Source organism: Sarcophilus harrisii, chromosome 1 (assembly GCF_902635505.1).
Source record: "Sarcophilus harrisii chromosome 1, mSarHar1.11, whole genome shotgun sequence".
Lineage (NCBI taxonomy): Eukaryota > Metazoa > Chordata > Mammalia > Dasyuromorphia > Dasyuridae > Sarcophilus > Sarcophilus harrisii.
This window is the reverse complement of record NC_045426.1, coordinates 165,370,242-165,394,507: the sequence shown is the minus strand read 5'-3', so window position 1 is coordinate 165,394,507 and position 24,266 is coordinate 165,370,242. Positions and strand designations below refer to the sequence as shown.

The following is a 24,266-nucleotide window of genomic DNA, read 5'->3' as shown; positions in this document are numbered from 1 at the left end:
TATTTCAGAATTTTAGCATTTTCATGCTTTCTAATAAAAGAAAATGTATTTATATACAGAACACATATATCCACATCCACACACCCTCCTTATACTTCAAATTTAGAGATGATCACTGTCTACTTGCATGTAAATAAAAAGTCCTCACAATCCCATCAGTGACTTTTTATGATTTTATTGGTGTAGACATTCCTTCCATCCAAGTAGGTATAATATCATGCCTTCTGATTCTCTGTAATTCTTATTTATGTCTTCCCATAAATCCCTAATTTGTTAATCTTCTTATCCACCCAATGTGCCATTGCTTCTTTAAAAAAAAAAAAGCAACATGCATTTATATTCTGTTCCTTTCACTGCTTCATCACTTCACACAAAATGCTTCTCATGTAACTTTCATTACTTATATCTGTTCTGAATCAGCCATATTGGATGTCATCCAAAACAGGTCCTTTATGTCTATATCCAAATCAGTGAGAAAGTCTCAGCATCAAGAATGTTTAGACTTGAGGACTGTGTAATCCCCAAGGTCCACCTGATTCTTTTGGCATGACCAATGAAGCTATGGGGTACAATTAAGGTGTCTCATTAGGTCATTTGTGGTAACATTGTGTAAACTTCTATGAGTATCTCATTGTTACTGAATTTAAGAGAGAGTCTGGAATAGTAGAATTAACATTTGACTAGGAATCTAAAGCCCTGAGTTATAATTATCACTTGCCAGTTATAATCTGATACTTGTTTTTTTATCCTAATAACAAATAATAAGTACTAATAAATAAGTACTTAATCTCTTTCTGTCTTGGTCAAGCTCTTACACCAGGAAAATGGACATAATGTATGCCTTCATAAATCTATTTTAAGGATCAAATGAGAAATCTTAAAAAAGCACTTTGGAATATAAAGTAGCACATAAATATATGGCAATATTAATATAATAATAACATCACATAATACAAACTATAGAGGCATAAGCATGGAATAGTGAATATAGTATCCTTGGACTCAGAAAGTCCCAGGCTCATTTCCTGTCCCTAATCCACACTGGCTGGGTGACCTCTCAGTGCCTTAGGTAACTCTCTTGCATTTTTAAGTTATCAGAGAAAATCCTAATTTGCACTGGTAGAATGAGTTGCTAACATCAGTGAAAGAATAGGTCTGGTCTAGTACAAAAAAACAAAAACATGGGAAAAAAGAGTAAACATAGCTGTGTAAAGTTTGCAGGTAAAAAGAACTAATAGCTCTTAGAAAAGTCAAGAATGAAATACTACGAGACTAAGAAGTTCACTGAACAGGGCTGTCTTCTGGCTCCATGCTCTGAGAACTGGCTACAGGTTTCTCTTGGATTTTTTTTTTCTTTTCTTTTCTTTTTTTTTTTGGGGGGGGGGAGGGGGTGCTTTTTGCTGAGACAATTAAAATTAAGCGACTTGCTCAGGGTCACACAGTAAAGAAGCATTAAGTGTCTGAGACCAGATTTGAACTCAGGTCCTCCTGACTTCAGGACTGGTGCTCTATTGTTTAGGATTTTTAAAAACCAAGCATGCTTGTAGGGGATTTAAGCTGCAAATGTTAGGTGCCAATTAATGAAATAAATTATTTAATCCATTTTTAGGTCTGTACATTTGCTTTCTTAAGTGTGTAACAGTGCAATCGAGGGAGAATACTAAAAAAGTTTACTTTTACTTTATTTCTAAACCATACAGTGATAAATAAAAATTTCTTTAAAAATTGTGAAATTTATGAATAATGCAATATTATCAATCTAACAATTTATTTCATTGTGTTTTTATGATGAATCAAAGGAAAAAGTTATGTGATACTACAACAAAATCTTTCTTTATTCAGGATTTGACTGTTTATACACCAAAGGATTAAATGGAAATAGAATTAACATAATTAAACTGAAATCAACCTTCAAAAATCTCATGTAAATTCCTTAATAATGAAACAATCTTTATCATCCTATAGTACTAGTGAGGAATATGCAAATCACTGGCCTGCAATTACATTACTAATATCAACTCTGTTCCTTAATTCACTGTTTTACAAAAATATAGTTTTAATATTTTTTCAGCAACTTCAATCCTTATCCAAACCATAGAAAAGTAAAATACTTTCTATATGAGGAAAGTTAGCTTCTAACCTGCTCACAGAAGAAAATTTTTATTACTAGTACACATTTCAAAAATAAAACATAGTTGTATATTGGCTATGTTAGGATCCCACCTCAAGATCACCTTTCTTTCTTACTATTAGGATACATTTGCTTTCCAGAGCTAAGGCCTAGCAAGCAAGTTATGTCCCGAGTCTAGCATAACAACAATCCTTTACACTAACTCTCTGGAGGAACTTTACTGCAGCTAAGTCACAGAACTAGTTCAAACCAGCCCCAGTTAGTCCTTGACCTCAGAGAAGCACCTGCAGGAACCATGTTCTAGTCATAAAGTCCTGCTATGAATAGATTTTTTTTTATCACTAGGCAAACTTGCCTCATTATTGCTGTTATAGTTCATTGCCTGGTTCTTTTTCTAGCCAGTGTTATAAGTATCAAGGCTTAGCTTCACGGCCTTGAGTCTTCTCATTCTTAGAGGATGTGTGTTGTTTTCCTTTTCTAATAGAAAAAAGAAGGCTTTTTGCCTAAAACTTTTGTGAACTATTTGGTTTTATTTTATTTTTCATATTTAACAGTTGCTGTATAATAAATTACCCAGAATTACCCATTGTTGAAGAGTCAAGTCCATCTTAGTTGATCATCACAATCTTGTTGTTACTGTGTACAATGTTCTCTTAGTTCTGCTCACTTCACTTAGCATCAGTTCCTGTAAATCTTTCTGGGCTTTTCTGAAATCAGTCTTCTCATCACTTTTTATCAAATAATCATAATTTTATATATTTAAAATATGTACTCAATTATAAATTAGATCAGTATTGTTCACATATAGCAATCTTTTAAATCAGAGGTGTATTCTCTTACCTGAAATATGTGGCTCTTCAGCCACTGCACTCAATATCCTGTCATCTGTTCCTCCAGACTTAGGATAAGACTGTTTTGAGGTAATTGTATCACTCTTTGGTGTCACTACAGCATATCGAAGCAGCTCTTCATATTCAGTCTATAAGAAGGCAGTCACCAATAACATTAAGATGTGATTATGATTTAAACAATTTTTTTAAAGAAAAGTTTTCTACCTCAATATTTTAAAATGACATCCATGATCAGATTTTTTCATAATTATTAGGGCTATATATCATAATGAATAAATTTCCTTTGGAGAAACACACACACACACACACACACACACACACACACGTATTTGAATAAAACCACCCTAACATTCTTATGCAACAGAGACCTGAGTTTCTGAATACCTACCTCATGCCAACTTAATGATGATACAAGCTAAATGTTGCCCAAGAGTGCTTATAATGCATACAGAAGTGGCTTATCTACAGCTTGTCAACTGCTGTGGCTATCAATACAATATTGAAAGGGAATGAATTCTCTTGCATTCTATATTGCCCTCTGTGAAGCTAAATTGTCCTTTTTTTAAATCAAAAAAATTATTTTGTTGGATATTTCCCAATTAAATGTAAAACTTTTAAACTCATCATTTATACAAAAAAATTGAGTTCCAAATTCTCTTTTCTTTCTGTTCCTCACGAATCCTTGAGGGTAAGCAATTTGATATTGATATACATGTGAAGTCATGCATTTTCATATTATCCACCCCATCAAGTCTTTCTTGAAAATAATCATTTAAAAGCTATGAAATTTTACTCTGTATGTAATGAACCAGACAACTATTTCAATACTTTGACTAAATTCTCTGCAAAAGTGCATCAAAAAGAGATAGTCAAAAATTAATTTAAAGAGTGCAGATTGGCTTTACAGTACATAACTTAATTGGTAACCTGACCTATCTGGGATAGCCAAAGAACCAGAAAGACAAAATAGGTCTCTGAAAAATAGAAATAGGTGTCACAAAATCTAAGTACTTTACTAAAAGAAGACTCTCAGGTGCTGACTTGGAACTTGCTTATTTAAAAATTTTTTTCATTAAAGCTTTTTATTTACAAAATGTATGCATGGGTAATTTTTCAACATAGATCCTTGCAAAACCTTGTTCCAAATTCTCCCCTCCTTCCCCACCTGCTCCCCTAGATGGCAGATAGTCCAATGCATGTTAAATATGTTAAAATATATGTTAAATCCAATATATGTATACATAGTTATACAGTTATCTTGCTGCACAAGAAAAATTGGATCAAGAAGGGAAAAAAAAACTAAGAAAACAAAATGCAAGCAAACAACAACAGAAAGAGAGAAAATGCTATATTGTGGTCCACAGTCCTCTATCTGGGTGTAGAAGGCTCTCTTCATCACCAAACAATTGGAACTGGCCTGAATCCTCTCATTGTTGAAGAGAGCCACATCCATCAGAACTGATCGTTGTATAATCTTCCTGTTGCTATGTACAATAATCTCCTGGTTCTGCTCATTTCACTTTGCATCAGTTCATGTAGGTCTCTCTAAGCCTCTCTGAAATCATCCTGCTGGTCGTTTCCATAATATTCCATAACATTCATATACCATAACTTATTCAGCCATTCTCCAACTGATGGACATCCACTCAGTTTCCAGTTTCTTGCCATTACAAAGAGGGCTGCCACAAACATTTTTGTACTTGTGGGTTCTTTTCCCTTTCTTAAGATCTCTTTGGGAGATAAGCCCAGTAGTAACACTGCTGGGTCAAAGGGTATACACAATTTGATAACTTTTTGAGCATATTTCCAAATTGCTTATTTTTAAACTTATAAATACTAATCTGGAAAGACCACTGGCAGATTTATGGCAAACTAGAAGCAGTGAGGACAGAGGAAGCAGACTACTGTAAATAGGCACTTAAAAAGGAGGATGAAGTGATAACTCAAGGGATGAGACAGAAAAAGTAAAAGAACAGGAACAATGTAAAAATTATGGCAGTTTGGGTGATTTAGTATATGGGTAAGGAATTCTATATGTGCTTGGGCTCTTGACAGCATTGTGGTACTACAGAAGATTACAATGAAATACATATTAATAACCCTAAGTCTTCAAGAAAAGATGAATGCAGGGAAGTGTATAATTCACCTTAGAAATATTTACATAAAGAGGGTTTGATATTTGCTTTTAATATTTTAGAACAAAATGAAGATTTACTTGTATGAAACAGCCCATTAAAAAAAAAAAACAATACTAGATAAATAAATTGTTATTATAGGAATGTAGTTTCTGAGTTGGAAGGAACTTGGAGATATAAGTGCATAAAGACACAGAAAAATCCCTCTGCATTATCTGTAGGAATCGGTCATTTGGCATTTATTGTAAACTTCCAGTAAAGAGGAACTGACTAATGTAGCAGCTCCTTCTACTTTTAGACAACTTTCATTCATTATTAGTAAATTTGTCCTTATATCAAGCCAACATTATATTGGTAAATTTGTCCTCTAGGGTCAAATAATATAAATCTAATCCCTCTCCCACATGATAACCCTTCAAATATTTGAAACAGTGATGATATTGCCACTAAAGCTTCTCTTTTCAGACTACACATCCCCATCTTGTTCCAAGTGATCCCAATGTGACATGGAATGGTTTTCAGTCCTTTTATATCCTGGCTGCTCTCTTCTGAAAAAATTTTAGTTTGTCAAAGTTCTTATTAAAATAATAATGATGATAGCTAACATTTGTTATACTTATTATGTTATACGCACAGTGCTAAACACTTTACAATTATATACCTCATTTGATACTCATATCAAATACCTAAGTGGTAGGTCTGTTACTACCCCCATTTTGCAGATGAGAAAACTGAGGCAAAGAGGTTAAGTGACTCATCCAGCATTACATACCTAGTAAATTCCTTAGGATGGATCTGAGCTCAAGTCTTCCTGACTCCAGGTCCAGAACCCTATCCACTGCATCACCATGTGGTACTCGTCTTTCATTTTCGAAGAGGACCAAAATGATATTACTATGTTAGAGCCGAGTTACAATGTGTCTGACTGGGGCTGATCAGACCAATATGAGCTCAGAATGCTCTACCACAGGTCGGATACACAGAGCCCACATGAACATTTGGGGTGGGCTCTTTAACTTTCAGCATCTCATATTTCTTTTGGGCTAAGTCAATTAGGCTTTGCTCATAGAGCAGAGCACCTTCTCTGCTGAGGGCAGGCCATGCTGGGTGGTCCTGTGTGAGTGTCTCCCATGTCATACAACCAATTTTAAAGTTTTTAAAGAGAAATCTTGGGAGTATCCTTGTACTGTTTTTTTTCTGACCACCTTGTGAGTGGCTTGCTCTGTATGAGTTCTTCCTAAAATAATTGTTTTGGCAAGTACATATGGCATTCTAACAATGTGGCCAGGCCAATGAGTTGTGCTTTTTGCAGTAGAGTTGGAATGCTTGGCAGGTTGTTCGAGAAAGGACCTCAGTATCTGGAACCCTACCCACTGCACCTGGACCATATGGTAGTGAGAACTGAACACAATAAATATTCCACCAGGGCAGAATTCAGTTACCTCATTGATTACAGATAATTTGTTTCTATGGGTAAGACCTAGTCCTAGATTTTCTGTGCTGTCACACCAAAATGTAAATTCTTGTTAAAAGTAAAGCCCATTAAACTTTCCCAGACTCTTGAGAAGGTTTCTGGATTGTAGAGATCTTTTTGGAACAATGATAAAGAAAGTGGCATGCAGGATTATGAGACATTATATATTGAATGCAATTCATAAGGCACAGACTGGTTCAATAGATAAGGTAGCATTTTAACTTTTGGAATCCGAGGAGTACTAGATTCTCATACCCTTTAGCTTTCTCATGCATTTATATATATAAAATAATCTACTAGACCCCCCCCTCCCAAACCAAGTAACCACCAATGAAATTGATCAGAATTTCCCAGGAAGACTGGTTGCTAATGCTCTATAACTGATTTGGGGTGTCAATAAAGCTGCTCCCTTTACTACCTGGTGTTCTAATTTATTCATTCTCAACTTCCACAATTAGAGATCACTTCCTTCCTCTTAAGGCAACTTTGCTGCTTATGAAGTGAAATATGCTTGAAATCTTTTAAGTCACTTAAGCTTTAATAAGAACAACATTAGATTTTTTCCAGTTAAATAGGAAGATGAACAAAGGAAGAGGGCTCTATTTATTTAACACTTTTATTTTCCTTATAACAACCTAATAAAGCAGGTCATATAGGTTGTATTAGCCCAATTTTACTGACAAAAAAATTGAGGGCCAGAGGTGTGAAAATAACTTTTCAGAAAGAAATACAATGAAAAATTGTGAAGTAAAGTATTATTCTGAGTAGGCCTCATGCACAATTCATGTTTATTTTGCCGTATCATTAAATTGTCCAATAATACAGATCTTCCTACTATTTTCTAAATTTCCAAATCAACAATAGCAACTATGAGAATAATTTCACTTTCCCAAAGATCTTTCTACAGCTCTTATTCATTGTATGAGGCCAATAGGGACACTTTCCTAAATAGCTGAAACCAAGTCTATGCAGCTGTAGAAGCTGCAAAATCTACATGCTACACTGGGATAAATGTATAATGATAAAAATGCTTCCTTTTAAAATTCTATTTTGGTGGTGTTTTTATTGGTATCATTGAGGCACAATTCTATATTTAGAAGTTTAGAAAAGTAAAATATTTTACATAAAGTCACATCCTCCATAGTCAATGTAAATGATCTTTCTACTGCATCCAGTATCTTAGATAGCAGAATGTGTGGAAGGTCACAGCAACAGAGATCAGAATGTAAAGCTAGAACACTCTTAGAATTTATGACATCACAATTTTGAGCAGTTGGTCATTTTTTATGATTTTCACTTTCACTAAGAGCCAAAGTGCCATTTCTGAGGAAATTAAATATTACCATCTTATAAAGTTCTTTGCATATAATGTATTATAATATTTCAGGAATCTCAAATAAATCAAAAAACTCCCTCTGTAGATATGAAGTTTATTGAGCAATTTATTAACTTACAAATTATAGTAGTGGATAAAGCTCTACTGAAATGGACTAAATTGAGACTCAACAAATTGGACAAATTTAAAAGGTAAGTGAATATTTCATCTTTTTAGGGTTCTTAGTGGTTTAAAGAAGGCAAAAAAAAAAAAACCCTCATGTGCCATTAATCAATGGGGTAAATTAGATTTTATGTGTAAATGAATGCAGTACTTTGAATATCCTTAAGAGATATCCCCTTCCTATCCCTTCTTGGGGCTTCTTTTCCTCCTTGTAAATGATGTCTTTCTCTCTTATCAAAAGAAAAATGTGGTGAATTGAGGATTCCTGTCTTCTCCAAGAAACTGGAATATAGTTACTATCAGAGATTCATTCAATAAATATAAAGATTAAAATAAGACAGAATTCTTTCCCAAAGATCTAGAAATCAAGTGGGGCATTCCTATATAAATGACTATAGTACTAAGTAGAAAGTGACAGGTGTATTAGAGAAGTTCAAGATAAATATATCAGATTTACATAGGTTTGACTGGAGAGGTGGGGCAGAAATCAGGCAAGGTTGGACTTCCGACCAAGATGGCAGAGAGGACAAACACATCTACTTAAGCTCCGTGTTTTCTCTCAGAATAATTTATTTCATGACAAGCCTCGGAATTAGTGCTTGACTGAAAAAAACCCACAAATAATTACCAAGAGAAGATAGCCTCGAAATTCGCCAGAAAAGGACTGTTTTTGCTCGAGGTTGGGGATGGTTAGATTGAACGCAGACTGAAGGCAAGCAGTGGCAGCGAGAACAGGGTGGGCAGCTCACAGTTGAGCAGACCAGAGAGGGGTGGGATGTGATCTCAGGCATTTCTGTGGGGAGAGCTTTACCACAGTATTGGATACTTTGCCCTGGCAGCAAACCAGTAGACAAGCAGAGAAGTTAAAAACACGGGGAGGTAAAGTCTATAACCCGGAAAAGCTAGGTCTTTGGGACCTGGCCATCCCTCTCCCCACAGTGTCTCAGCACACTCTCAGAGTCTCAGAGCGCAAACACAAGCGCAGCCATTGCTGTCCTGCTAGTGCCTCGCTGCTGCACCTGCAGTCTGTATAGGAAGCTCGGTAATACCATCCAGCCTCCCCACCCCTCCTCCAGCCCCCCCAAAAAGCAGACTGCATTTGTTTTTCTTGTTAGTTTGTTTTCTTTGATTCTTCTTTGACAAAATGAACAAAAAATTAAAACAGACTATTGACAGCTTCTATATGTTTAGAGAGCAGACCTTAAACCCTGAGGAGACTAAAAACAGACAGTCTCCAGATGAATCCCCAAAGGGGATATGATCTGGTCCTCAATACACAAGACTCTCGTAGAAGAATTAAAAAGGCTCTCACAAAAGAGCTAGAAGAAAAATGGGAAAAGGAAAGGAAAGCTTGGCAAGAGAGTCTGGATAAGTCACAGATAGATAGAGTGGATAAAGAAATCAAATTCTTGAAAAACAGAATTAGTGAATTGGAAAAAGGAAATAATTCTCTAAAAAATAAAATTGGCAAAATGGAAAAAAAATTCCATAGAACAAAACAACTCACTTAAAAACTCAATTGGACAATTAGAAAAAGATATAAAAAAAGTAAGTGAAGAAAATACTTCATTGAAAATCAGAATCGAACAAATGGAATTGAATGACTTGAGGAGACACCAAGAATCAGTCAAACAAAAATCAAAGAAATGAAACAATGGGAAAAAATGTCAAATACCTTCTTGGGAAAACAACAGACCTGGAAAATAGATCAGGAGAGACAATCTGAGAATTATTGGGTTCCCTGAAAAATATGATGAAAAAAAGAGCCTGGACACTATTTTCCAGGAAATCATCAAAGAGAACCGCCCCAAAGTTATAGAAACAGAGGGTAAAATAGAAATGGAAAGAATTCATTGATCACCTACTGAAAGGGACCCTAAAATCAATACACCAAGAAATATAGTGGCCAAATTCCAGAACTATCAGATGAAGGAAAAAATACTACAAGGTGCTAGAAAAAATCAATTCAAATATAAAGGAGCCACAATAAGGATTGCCCAGGATCTAGCAGCATCCACATTAAAGGATTGAAGGGCCTGGAATATGATATTCCGAAAGGTTAAGGAACTTGGTATGCAGCCAAAAATAACTTACCCAGCCAAAATGAGCATCTTTTTTCAGGGAAGAAGATGGACATTCAACGAAATAAGTGAATTTCATCTATTTTTGATGAAAAACTGGAACTAAACAAAAAGTTTGATCTACAAATATAGAACTCAAGAGAAACCTAAAAAGATAAAAAGAAATCTTGGGAACTATATTTCTGCTATAAAGATATATAAAGAATTCATGTATACACTGTTCTAGAAACTAGAGGTGGAAAAGGAAATTGTACCTGGAAAAGGGGAAAGTGGGGGTACTACATCTCATGAAGAGGCAAAGGAAACCTATTATATTTGAGAGAAGGAATGGAGGGGGATAAACATAGTATCTTACTGCCATCATAACTGGCTTAAAGAGAAAAATATTAGATATATTCAATTTATGATGAAACTTTTCCTACCTCATTGAAAAGTGGGAGGGGAAAAGGGAAAAGGGAAAAAGCTAAATGGAAGGGAATACAGAAATTGTGAGAAAAAGGGGTAAGACAGGGGGAGGACCCTAAGGTGGGAGGAGGGATACTAAAAAGGGAGGGCTGTGAGAAGCAAGTGGTGCTCACAAGTTTAATAATGGGGAGGGGGATAAGGGGGAAGGAAAGGAGAAAAGCATAAGCGCAGGGGTTAACAAAATGGCAAGTAATTGGTAATTTTAACCATAAATGTGAATGGGGAAAACTCCCTCATAAAGAGGAAGTGGTTAGCAGACTGGATTAAAAGCCAGAATCCTACAATATGTTGTTTACAGGAAACACACCTGAAACAGGGTGATACATATGGGGTAAATTTAGGTAAAAGGTTGGAGCAGAATCTACTATGCTTCAGGTGAAGTCAAAAAAGCAGGCGTAACCATCCTGATCTCAGATCAAGCAAAAGCAAAAATTGATCTAATTAAAAGAGATAAGGAAGGGCACTATATCTTGCTAAAGAGTAGCATAGATAATGAAGCAATATCAATATTAAACATATATGCACAAGGTGGTGTAGCATTTAAATTCTTTTTTTTTTTCTTTTTCTTTTCTTTCTTTTTTTTATTATAACATTGACAGAACCCTGAGGTAATTTTTTACATTTTCCCTTGCACTCACTTGTTCCGATTTTTCCTCCCTCTCCACCCCTCCTAGATGGTACAGTCCATATATTTAAATATCAGGATATCCTAGATAAATATATGTGGAACCAAACAATTTTTGTTGCATAGGAGAATTGGATTCGAAGGAAAAATCCTTTAAAGAAAACAAAAGTGCAAAAGTTTACATTCATTTCCCAGTGTTCTTTCTTTGGGTATACTGTTTGTCCATCTTGATCAATTGAAACTGAATTAGGTCTTTTGTCAAAAATCCACATCCATCAGAATAATCTTCACACAATCGTTGGAAGTATTTGATCCCTGGTTTCTTTTTACTTACATCAGTTCTGTAACTCTCTCCAAGCCTCTCTGTATTCATCCTGCGATCATTTCTTACAGAACAAAATATTCCATAACACTTATACCACAAATTATCCAGTCATTTCCAATTGTGGCATCCATTCATTTTCTGTTTCTAGCCACTACAAAAGGGGCCACAAACATTTTGAAACAAGGGCCCTTTCCTTTTTAGTATCTTGAAAGGAAATTCCATTCAAAATAAAGTTGATAGCAAAAATATTTAATCTATCTATCAAAGGAAAGTCAGAATTTGAGAAAAATTATAAAACACTTTCCACACAAATAAAGTAGATTTAAATAATTGGAAAATATTAATGCTCTTGGATAGGCGGGAAATATAATAAAGATGACAATACTCTAAACTAATCTTTTTATGCTATACCAATCAGACTCCCAAGCTATTTTAATGACCTAAAAATAAAAAAAATTCATATGGAAGAACAAAAGATCAAAATTTTAAGGGGAATTAATAAAAAAAAAATCAAATGGGTGGTCTAGCTTATGATCTAAAAGTATATTATAAAGCAGCAGTCACTAAAACCATTTGGATTCTGAAATAATAGTTGTTCAGTGGAATAGGTTGGTTTACAGGACAAAATAATCAACAACCATGAATTGTTTTGAAAACCCCAAAATCCCAACTTTTGGGATAAGAATTATTGTTTGACAAAACTGCTAGGAAAAACTAAATTATATGGCAGAAATTAGGCATGGAACCACTTAACACCATATACCAAGATAAGATCAAAATGGGTCCATGATTTAGGCATGAAGCAGACATAAATAAATTAGAGGATCGGATATGTACCTCAGACTTGGTGGAGGAGGAAGGAATTTGTGACCAAAGAAGAATTAGAGATCATTATTGATCACAAAATATATAATTTTGATTACATCAAATTAAAAAAGCCTTTGTATAAACAAAACTAATGCAGACAAAATTAGAAGGGAAGCAACAAACTGGAAAAACATTTTTATAGTTAAAGGTTCTGATAAAGGCCTTATTTCCAAAATATATAGAGAATTGACTCTAATTTATAAGAAATCAAGCCATTCTCCAATTGATAAATAGTTAAAGGATATGAACAGACAATTTTCAGATGATGAAATTGAAACTATTTCCACTCATATCAAAGAGTGCTCCAAATCACTATTGATCAGAGAAATGAAATTAAAAACTTGAGAACATACACACCTGTCAGATTGGCTAAGATGAAGGAAAAAATAATGATGAATGTTGGAGGATGTGGGAAAACTGGGACACTGATGCATTGTTTGGAGTTGTGAACAATCCAACCATTCTGAGAGAGTTTGAACTATGTCAAAAAGTTATCAAACTTGATCCCTTTGATCCAGCAGTGCTCTAGGGCTATATTAAACAATTAAAGAAGGGAAAGGGACCTTAGGCAAAATGTTTGTAGCCCTTTTTGTGTGGCTGAAACTGAAAATGAATGGATGCCCATCAATTGAGAATGACTGGTAAATTTGTGGTATAGGAATGTTATGGAATATTATTGTTCTGTAAGAAATGACCAGCAATATGAATAGAGAGAGGCATGGAGAGACTTTTTACAACATTTTCCCTTGCACTCACTTCTGTTCCAAACAGAACTGAGTTCTGATGCTAAGTGAACTGATGCTAAGTGAAATGAGCAGAACCAGGAGATCATAATATACTTCAACAACGATACTGTATGAGGATGTATTCATTATTAACCAGAGAAATGCAAATTAAGACAACTCTGAGATACCACTACACGTACCTGTCAGATTGGCTAGAATGACAGGGAAAGATAATGCGGAATGTTGGAAGGGATGTGGGAAAACTGGGACACTGATGCATTGTTGGTGGAGTTGTGAACGAATCCAACCATTCTGGAGAGTAGTTTGGAACTATGCTCAAAAAGTTATCAAACTGTGCATACCCTTTGATCCAGCAGTGCTACTACTGGGCTATATACTAAAGCAATACTAAAGAAGGGAAAGGGACCTGTATGTGTCAAAATGTTCGTGGCAGCCCTTTTTGTAGTGGCTAGAAACTGGAAAATGAATGGATGCCCATCAATTGGAGAATGACTGGGTAAATTGTGGTATAGGAATGTTATGGAATATTATTGTTCTGTAAGAAATGACCAGCAAGATGAATAGAGAGAGGCATGGAGAGACTTTTTACAACATTTTCCCTTGCACTCACTTCTGTTCCGAACAGAACTGAGTTCTGATGCTAAGTGAACTGATGCTAAGTGAAATGAGCAGAACCAGGAGATCATAATATACTTCAACAACGATACTGTATGAGGATGTATTCTGATGGAAGTGGATTTCTTTGACAAAGAGAAGATCTAACTCAGTTCCAATTGATCAATGATGGACAGAAGCAGCTATACCCAAAGAAAGAACACTGGGAAATGAGTGTAAACTGTTTGCATTTTCGTTTTTCTTCCCAGGTTATTTTTACCTTCAGAATCCAATTCTCCCTGTGCAACAAGAGAACTGTTCGATTCTGCACACATATATTGTATCTAGGATATACTATAACATATTTGACATGTATAATGCTGCTTGCCATCTAGAGGAGGGGGTAGATGGAGGAAGGGAAAAGTAGGAACAGAAGTGAGTGCAAGGGATAATGTTATTAAAAAAATTACCCAGGCATATGTTCTATCAATAGAAAGTTATAAAAAAAAAAAAAAAAAGAAATCAGGCAAAATCTTTCAGATTTGCCCATCCTCATCAATGGAATGAAGTAATTTTTAAAAGTAGAGATAGGAGAAGAAAACAGACAATTTCACTCACAGGTACTTGGCTATAAAAAGATAGCCACACTTTGGAGGGCTTTGGATACAAAGGAAAAGAGTTTATATTTTACTAAGGAGATAGTAAGGAGATAGGTAAGAGTTTATTCTTTAGAATAGTATTGTTCATTTGAAAGATTACCTTGGGAGCACTATAAATACAAAAGTGAGGAAGTGGGAGAGAACTATTGGAAGAAAGAGGACTATTATTTTTGATCAAGCAAAAAGTTATTAAGGCCTGGATTATAGAAGTAACGATGGAAAGAAGGAGACAGATAATATTGCTGAATTAGAATGGAATCAATATATTGCCCTGCATCTCTTTTCGTATATGCCTACTTTTCTCCCGCCTGTTTTAAAAAGGACAACAGTTTCTCTTGGCTGTATAGTAGGAGTAAAACTTCCCCTCCCCCCCATAAATAATCCCAATAAAGTGGGATTATTGCCACTATGCCAAACATAATACCTATTCCACGTATAAGATGCATGATAAAAGTACTAGGTACCACACTAACCTAAAAGTAGGCATTTGTTGAATCTTAGAATTTACACATTAAACTGGCCATTTTTCATGATTCCTATAAAAGCCATTAAAGGTTCAGATGATATTAACTCTAACCTACCTGAAGATTTGAAGAAACTGAACTATCTGGATCAACGTCTCTTGGCAGAGCTGTAGCTGAGGCTTTCTCTTCATCTGAGGACATCCTTTACAAAACTGTAAAAGAAGAAATGTTAACTTTAGTTTCCTCTGAGTTTAAGTAAAATCTTTTCAGTTATGTGCAGTAAAATTCTAAATAAAAATTCCTATTACAACAGAAGTTAAAAAACAAATATTTATTATGCACAAAGTGCTGTGCTAGATTCTAAGAAGGGGAAACAGAATTGTTAGAAGCCAAAGAGATCAGTAGGCAAAACAAAGGAAGGAAAGTACTTCACTAATGGGAAATAGAGAAAATGTCAACAGCCAAGAGATGGTCTCTTATTTGTAGAATATCCAGGAGGCCAGTATCACTGGATCAAAGAGAATGTATCAAAGAATAAGGTAAAAGACTGGAAAGGTAGAAAGGGACTAGGTTATAAAGAACTTTGAAGGGTGAACACAGCATTTTGTTTTTGCTCATGAAGACAACAGAAAGCCACTAACGTTTATTGACTAAGGAGTGACATGAATAGACCTGAGCTTTATATAAATCACTTTAGTGGCTGAGTGGAAGATGCACTGGAGTAGGGAGAGATTTGAATGAGGCAGGCAGATCCCTGAGCAGGTTATTGCAAGAGTTCAGGCATGAGGTGATGAGGTCTTGCACTAGAGGGTAGTAATGTCAGAGGACAGAGGGGGGACCTATACAAGCAATGTTGCAAAAATGGAATTAACGGCCTTGACAACAAATTGGATATGATGGGGTGAGAGATAGTAAATAATCCAGCACGGAGATTAAGGGATTTGGAGATGATCTTGCTCTCTCTATTAACAGGAAAGATAGGAGATAGGCAGAATTTAGAGAGAAAGATAATATAAATTCCATTTTGGGCACATTAAGTTTAAGATGTCTACTAAAATCTTGTCCAAAATGTTTTAAAAGCATTTAGAGATGAGAGATTGGAGGTTTGGTAGGTAGATTTGAGCATTAATCAGAATACAGATGGTAATTAAATCCATAGAAGCTGATGAAATCACCAAGTAGTATAGAGGAAGAAGAGGGTCAGGATAGAACACTGATAGACAACTATGATTAAAGGGTGTGATCTAGAAGAGGATCTAATAGAGGAGACAGAGAAACTAAGTTAGATGGGGAGGATGAGAAGCAGGAGAGGGTAGTGCCCTAAAAGTCTAGAAGAGAGGATCAAGGAGAAGAGAGTGAGCAATAGTGACAAAGACCACAGTGAAGTCAAGTAGAATAAGTATTACGAAAAAAACATTGGATTTGGCAACTGAGAGATCACTGGTAATTTTAGAGAGTGGTTTCAGTAGAATGAGAGTAAGTGAACTAGCAGTGCTACTCAAATGGTGGTAAATTTCAGAGTTTCTAGTTGTGTCATGCCAAGGGACACATTTTGTTTTAGTGATAATTTAACCATTTATCTCATTGGTCATACAAATTCAGGCTCTCAAAAACAGGACAAGACAGAGAAGACAGTCTTTCAACTTGAAGTTAATCATACGTGTTGTGGATAGAGTTGTGGAAAATCAATGAACTTTCAGTGAATCCAAAAATCAGTATAGGAAATTTCAACTAAGGAGGCTGGAAATTGTTTCAATTATTATTACATATGTCCTTATGCCCTTTAAGAATCATGAACAAGGGGCAGTTAGATGGTGCAATAGATAGATCACCACTGCCCTGAAGTCAGGCAGACCTGGGTTCAAATCTGGCCTCAGACACTTACCACTTCCTTGCTGTGTGACCCTGGGCAAGTCACTTAACCCCAATTGCCTCAGCAAAAAAAAAAAAAAAAAAAAAAAAAAAAGTAATCATGAACAAACATTTCTCATATCTTTTACTATCAAGATCCATTTTCCATAGGAACTTTGGGGGTAGGTCAATTACTAATTAGAGAGTTGTAACATTTCCTTTTTCCTCATGGAATCATAAGAACACCAAATAAACTAGATTAATCTGGCAGTAGAGTGCATAATTACATATTTTAGTCTTACCATGTAAAATAGGAAAGTAATTTGTCATAGATGTTCCTTTGAATCAAATTACCACAGGATTCAATTATGAGAACTCTTCTGTTCTCTTTGGGATACCTTTCTTCTTGTTCTGAGGGCACTGACAACTGTATACATTCATTCTACACATGTTCAAGAACTCAGCGATTGTTTTCAGGTGACTATAATGTAATCTTTTTGTGCCATAAGAAACAATGAAAAAGTTTCAGAGAAATCTGGCAAGGACTTATATGAACTGATACAGACTGAAGTGAGCAGGAGACTAATTTATGTAATTACAACAATGTAAATAAAAGCTTTGAAAGATTTAAGAATTCTGATCAGTGCAATGACAAACTATATTACTCACTTCTTGCCCCTTGAGTGATGGGCATAGGGTTCAGAATGATAAGATTTTTGGACATGGTCAAGGTGGGAATTTGTTTTGCTTTACTATGCATTTTCTTTATTATTATTTTTTTTCATTTTTTCTTGGGGGGAGGGAAATCTAGTCCCTTTTCCTTCCTATCTCTTAAAAAAAAATCAGGAAAACCCCCCAGAAATATACTAGCAAGCTGGCTTTTAAAATTAACATCCTGACTTAGTATATACAATTTCCTTAAAAGAAAAAGGAGTATGTAATAGAATGTTTCATGTACAACCTTCTTTTTCCTATGCTATATTGTACATGAAAATGCTCATTTTATTTAGCCTTTGTTAATTTAAGAATTTAAAAATGATTATTAATCATCATTTTCAACAACTATTCATTAGTGGAAACTAGTATGGCAGCAATTAGGCATTGACCCACACTTAACACTGTATACCAAGATAAAGTCAAAATGGGTTCGTGATTTAAGCAAAAAGAATGAGATTATAAATAAATTAGAGGAACACAGGATAGTTTACCTTTCAGACCTGTGGAGGAAGGAATTTGTGACCAAAAAAGAACTAGAGATCATTATTGATCACAAAATAGATAATTTTGATTATATTAAGTTAAAAAGTTTTTGTACAAACAAAACTAATGCAGACAAGATTAGAAGGGAAGCAATAAACTGGGAAAACATTTTTACAGTTAAAGGTTCTGATAAAGGCCTCATTTTCAAAATATATAGAGAATTGACTCATTTATAAGAAATGAAGTCATTTTCCAACTGATAAATGGTCAAAAGATATGAACAATTTTCAGATGAAGAAATTGAAACTTTCTAGTCATATGAAAAGGTTCTCCAAATCGTTATTGACTGGAGAAATGCAAATTAAGACAACAATGAGGTACCACTACACACTTCTCAGATTGGCTAAAATGACAGGGAAAGATAAGGAGGAATGAGGGGATGTAGGAAAACTGGCATACTAACACATTGTTGGTAGAACTGTGAACAGATCCAACCATTCTGGAGAATGCCCAAAACTATGTCCCAAAAGTTATCAAACTGTGCATACCCTTTGATCCAGCAGTGTTACTACTGGGCTTATATCCCAAAGAGATTTTAAAGGGAAAGGGACCTGTCTGTGCACGAATGTTTGTGGCAGCCTTCTTTGTAGTGGCCAAAAACTGGAAAATGAATGGATGCCCATCAATTGGATAAATTGTGATATATGAATGTTATGGAACATTGTTCTGTAAGAAATGACCAGCAGGATGATTTCAGGAAGGCCTGGAGAGACTTACATGAATTGATGCTAAGTGAAATAAGCAGAACCAGGAGATCATTATACATAGCAACAAGAAGATTATACGATGATCAACTTTGATGCACATGGTTTTCTTCAACAATGAAATGATTCAGGCCAGTTCCAATTGTTCAGTAATGAAAAGAATCAGCTACACTCAGAGAACTATGGGAAAAGAGTGTGGACCACAACATAGCATTTCCACTCTATCTGTTATTATTTGCTTGCATTTTTTTTTTCCTTCTCAGGTTTTTTCTTCCTTTTTAGATCTGATTTTCCTTGTGCAGCACGATAATTATATAAATATGTATACATAGATTGGATTTAACATATACTTTAACATGTTTAACATGTATTGGACTAGCCATCTGGGGGAGGGGGTGGGGACAAAGGAGGGGAAAAGATGGAACAGAAGAAGGCTGTGGAAGCATCAATGTTGAAAAATTAACTATGCATATGTTTTGTAAATAAAAAGCTGTAATAAAAAAAAAAAAAGAAACATTGGATGTAATTTTTTTCTCCTACTTTTCTATTTCCCTCCCAATCTTGGCTGCATTGGTTTAAATTTAATATAATCAAAATGACTCACTTTGCATTTGTTAAAGTTCTCTAGTTCTTCTTTTGCCATGAATTCCTCCCTTCTCCACAGATTTGCTCTAATTTGCCATAGTATCACCTTTATGTCTAAGTCAGGAACCCATTTAGATCTTATCTTGGTATAGGGTGTTAGGGGTTGGTCAATGCCTAGAAACTCAAAATTTAAAAAAAAAAGTTAAAAATAAATAAGACAAAATATATTTTGGTAACTTTTCAATATAACTGATTTCCTTTGTAATCACGCATTTAAAAATATTACTCTAAGGTTTCACCAGCTGCCCAAAAAGGTCCATGACACCAAAAAAAGGTCCAGTCCTAAAAACCGAGACAAGAAGAAAAACTAACTTAAAGGTAGTAACTGAGAAACAAGGAATTCAACAAAACAACGCAGACTGCTAAGTTTAAAGAGTAGAAGAAGGAAGGCCTAGGGGATTTAAACAAAACGCATCAGCTGCAAGGTGACATCATCACTTTCTTTCACTTTGCCCCGGGGACTGGGTGGTGCCCCTCCCCCCCTCCCCCCCCTCCCCCCATGCAGGTCGGAGAGGCGGGGAAAGGAGAAAGCGCTACCACGGGCCGGCAGAAGGGCATCACTCCCCCGGTCCCGCAACGGGTCATCAAAGCTCCCGTCTTTCGTTAAACGGCGCCCAGCCAGAGCCGGACTTTTAAATCCTCCAATACGTTCCCTCGCCCCCCGGCCGGACCGATCCCGCTCGGGGGCTCTGAACCACGCACCTGTCAGCGCCAGCTCGTGACCGCCGGTTTCTAGTCTGCCCAGCGCCAGCGGCAGACCGGCGCTCACTCTAGGATAGTCCCGGGCCCCGGTACCCTGACAGTTTCAAACTGCTCGGAGGAGTTAAGGAGGATCCTGTCGGTTGGCCCTGCGCTTTTAGTAAAATGTCGTACGATTGGTTGTTTTCTTCAGGGGCGGTGCCTTCCTTATCCCTATTTAACACTTGGCCCGGCCTCATCCAATTAAGAAAGGAAGTTTGCACGCGAAGGGGTGGGGTTTCGGAGTTCCCTAGTCCCAAGCGTTACTAAGGAAGCTCTGAAGGGTCTTAACGAATAGGGACCGATCTCGCTGCTGGGCATGCCCAGTTTAGTTCTTTAAGAGCATTCTTTCTAGACCCTCCGGGCTTCGCTAAATGAGGTCTTTGCTGTCGCTTCTTGGTGTGAGTAGGAGGAGCTTAGGGAAAGCGGAAATGGGGAGCATTCCTGGGGATGACTTTAGACCCACAAATTTGATCCTCCTTCTCCTGTGGATGACGGGTCTCTCATACGATGTATGCGACCATACCACGGCCTCGCCTCCGTTTCCTTGCCTGTCAGATGAGAGGGTTGAACTAGATCCTTGAGCCCGTAGATTTGTGAGAGGACCAATGGTGTGGCCCATAGAGACCCGGCCACGGGCTCTGTGCGTTGTACGCGGAGTCGTGCTCCATGCTGCGCTGTATTTACGCCTTGGTTCCTCACTCGTAAAATGAAGGAATTGCATTCGTGGCCTGTGAGCTTTAAAGCTAAGTCTTGAGTTCAAGTCCTCCCCTCTGTGCAATCCTGTCTGGCGTCTCAGTGCCCCAGGCAACTCTAAAATTATAAAGTGCACGACAGTTATGGAGCTGCCTTGGTAGAGGGGATTTCCTAAACTAAGGAAATTGGGTCCGGTCCCAAAAAAGGTAGTAAGTTAATTATGGCTTTTTAAACTCAGTTAAATTTGACAACTAATGGAAGGTCCAGTCCCTAAAAAAAAAAATATATATATATATATATATATATATATATATGCAAGGCTTTTTAAATTCAGTTAAATTTGACAACTAATGGAAGGTCCAGTCCCTAAAATATATATATATATATATATATATACACATATATACATATATATATATATACATATATACAAGGCTTTTAAATTCAGTTAAATTTGACAACTAATGGAAGGTCCAGTCCCTAAAAATATACATATATATATATATATATATATATACACATATATACAAGGCTTTTAAATTCAGTTAAATTTGACAACTAATGGAAGGTCCAGTCCCTAAAATATATATATATATATATATATATATATATATATATATATATATACATATATATATATATATACATATATACAAGGCTTTTAAATTCAGTTAAATTTGACAACTAATGGAAGGTCCAGTCCCTAAAAATATACATATATATATATATATATATATATACACATATATACAAGGCTTTTAAATTCAGTTAAATTTGACAACTAATGGAAGGTCCAGTCCCTAAAATATATATATATATATATACATATATATATGCAAGGCTTTTAAAATTCAGTTAAATTTGACAACTAATGGAAGGTTCAGGCTCTAAAAATATACATTTTATATATATATATATATTTTATATATATACATGTAAGGCTTTTAAATTCAGTTAAATTGAATAAGCATTTATTAAAGACTAAGGCACAGTAGAATGGAAGCTCCATGAGAGAATTCCTAGGAGAATTCTACTTAGTGTTTAATGCTTCCTGGATTGAATCTTAAATTGGACTACAGTAAAACAGGAATATAATTGTGTATCTGCCTCAAAGTGTTATGAGGAAAATGTTTTAAGGTTTACAAATTAGGGCCAAGATAAGTGGATCTGAGGTCCTATCATTTAGCTCCAATAAATGATCAATATTCCTGTGATTTTTCCTGTTTGGTGACATGCATTTGCTGTTGCTGAATTCACTTCGATAACCACTTATTTCTGACTGAATATTGAAATCTGAGTGTTTCCCTGGGGTACTGAATGAACTGAATCCCTCTGTGCTTCTGTTTCTTTTCATGTAGTTGTACAGAACTGCTTTAAGCATATTTCTGTGTTGGTATCCTTCCTTTCTGAGCCTTTTTGCCTCTACTTTGCCCTTTGTAGGGGAAGGTGTGGGGGGCATTTGTTTTTAGTCCCAGTCTCTGTTTCAAGAGCACATTTCCTACATTATTGGTTTCAAGGAGAGAAATTTAGAACTCTTAGGTAGGAGGGAGGATCATGGATATAATCATAGTATTTTAAAGCTAAAAGAGATCTGGTCTAAACCCCTTATTTTACAGATGAGAAAAATGACAAGTGAATTGACTTAGTCAAAGTCATAGAAGGATTAAATAGCTGAGTAGTGGTCTCTTTGGCTCCGAATCCAATGGTTACTTTAATATGCATTTGCACTTAAGCTGACAGCAGATATGTTTAAACTCTTCACTTCCTTTCCATTTCTAAGCAAGAAAAAAAAGATTGTATTCTGAATGAGAGGAATCCAGTTTTTCCACTTTTCTTTTCATAGTTCCATAGAAGCTCATTTTATATTCTGTTATTTTTTCCCATCCCTGCCCCCTTCCCCCATTTCTGTTCTTTCTGAGGAAAAAGTGAAAGTGAGAAGAAAAGGCAACAAAAACAGAGGAGAGAGGTAGCAGATAGATATGGAAACAGAAGGCCAAAATAGAAGAAAGCCAGGAAAAAGGGGTAAAATGAAAATAAAGATGGGGGAAGGTTGTCACAAATTGTCTTTGATAAATAAAAAAGTTGAAAATTCTATATAATTTAAAAAAACCACTGGAATTTTCCTTTTAAAAAATTGTGAGGGTGAAAGTTGAATGATAGGGAGACTCCTGTCATGATAGTCTAGGAAAGAAAATACTACCAAGGAACTTTATTGTCCATTTCCTTCCCTTTTTACCTAAACCAGCTTTGCTTATCCCAAAATTGTTTTGAGGGTCTTTAATGTTTTGGAGTTAATTGCTTAACTAGAAAAATAAAAATAACCTGCAAAATAAAAAAAATAAAAACAATTTCAGAAAAGGAAACTGAAACACATGGGTCCAAGTCATATAGCGCTTTGTAGTTGATATGGGGAAATCAAAGCTATTTCCAACATGAGACTTTGGCTCTTATTCTCCTTGCTGCATCACAGAATTTCTAATAATAATGTAGCAATGGCTATCGCCGAGATGTAGCATAGGAATGTCATTGTGTGGCTCAAAGGAAGGCAAAATCCGTCCCTAGTCTTATTTCTTCTCAGTGAGGCTAACTCTTTAATTCTTGTTAAGAGTATAAGCAAGAAGTTGGGACCAGAAGCTCTGATCACTCTGCTTTTCACAGAGAGGTACTGGTACTGGTACACAGGTACTGGGCTAGAATAATATTTATCTGTTCCCTTAAATATTTTTAGTTTAGAAGATGTGATTTTTCAGATTCAAGCTAAACTGCCAATCTAATTCTTTAATGGAGAAAGGAGGACCCCAAGCTCTGCATTTGTCTTGACTCTTTACCTGACATCAGTTCCAAAATGACCGCATATATGGCAACTAACAAAGAAATCCATTTATTTTAGTCAGTAGCAAAAGAAAAGAAAGTACATACATGAGAGTATATATTGGACAATATAGAGTGAAGGAGCTCTCCTAATGGATTGAGGTAGCTCAGATCAACTAAGAAGGAATTCTAGATCCCAGTCAAGAAAAAGTTCCCTGATGTCTCTAATAGAGCCAGCCAGGGTTAGAAACATGATGGAGAGTGCTAACTTCTCACTTTAATTTCTTCCCATATTCTTTTCCTTAAGTGACCTGAAGTGGGGCTGTCATCTTTCATCTTGAAGCTAAAAGTCAGAAGCACCTGAAATGACTGCAGAGCCCAAAGAGACTCAGAGACATCATTAGACTCAAAGAAAGTTTGAATATTTGAAGACTTCTCTCCCCAAATGAACAGCAATCAGAAGTTTAGCTTGAATCTGAAAACCACATCATCTAGACTAATAATATGTAAGGGAACAAATAGGTATGATTCTAGCTCATTATCTTCTTTGTCTAAGAAGAGCAGAGTGATCAAATATTTAGCCCCCACCTCCTAAAACTCCTCTAGGCAGAAATTAAAGTTTCCCTTGGAGGAGGGTAGGAGGAAA

The 24,266-nt window shown here is 35.8% G+C and overlaps 1 protein-coding gene across 1 annotated transcript in view; it reads right to left on the bottom strand.

Annotated features, from left to right (window-relative positions):
- Window positions 1-20,268, bottom strand: part of POC5 (POC5 centriolar protein) — a 53,644-nt gene extending 33,376 nt beyond the window's left edge. Inside the window, exons 1-3 of the mRNA XM_003759484.4 lie at window positions 20,078-20,268; window positions 15,033-15,127; window positions 2,972-3,110 (exon numbers count right to left, since the gene is read on the bottom strand). Of these exons, the coding sequence (XP_003759532.1) occupies window positions 2,972-3,110; window positions 15,033-15,116 (223 nt within the window). The 5' untranslated portion in view covers window positions 15,117-15,127; window positions 20,078-20,268. The remainder of the gene's footprint in view (window positions 1-2,971; window positions 3,111-15,032; window positions 15,128-20,077) is intronic.
- Window positions 20,269-24,266: the final 3,998 nt, after the last annotated feature.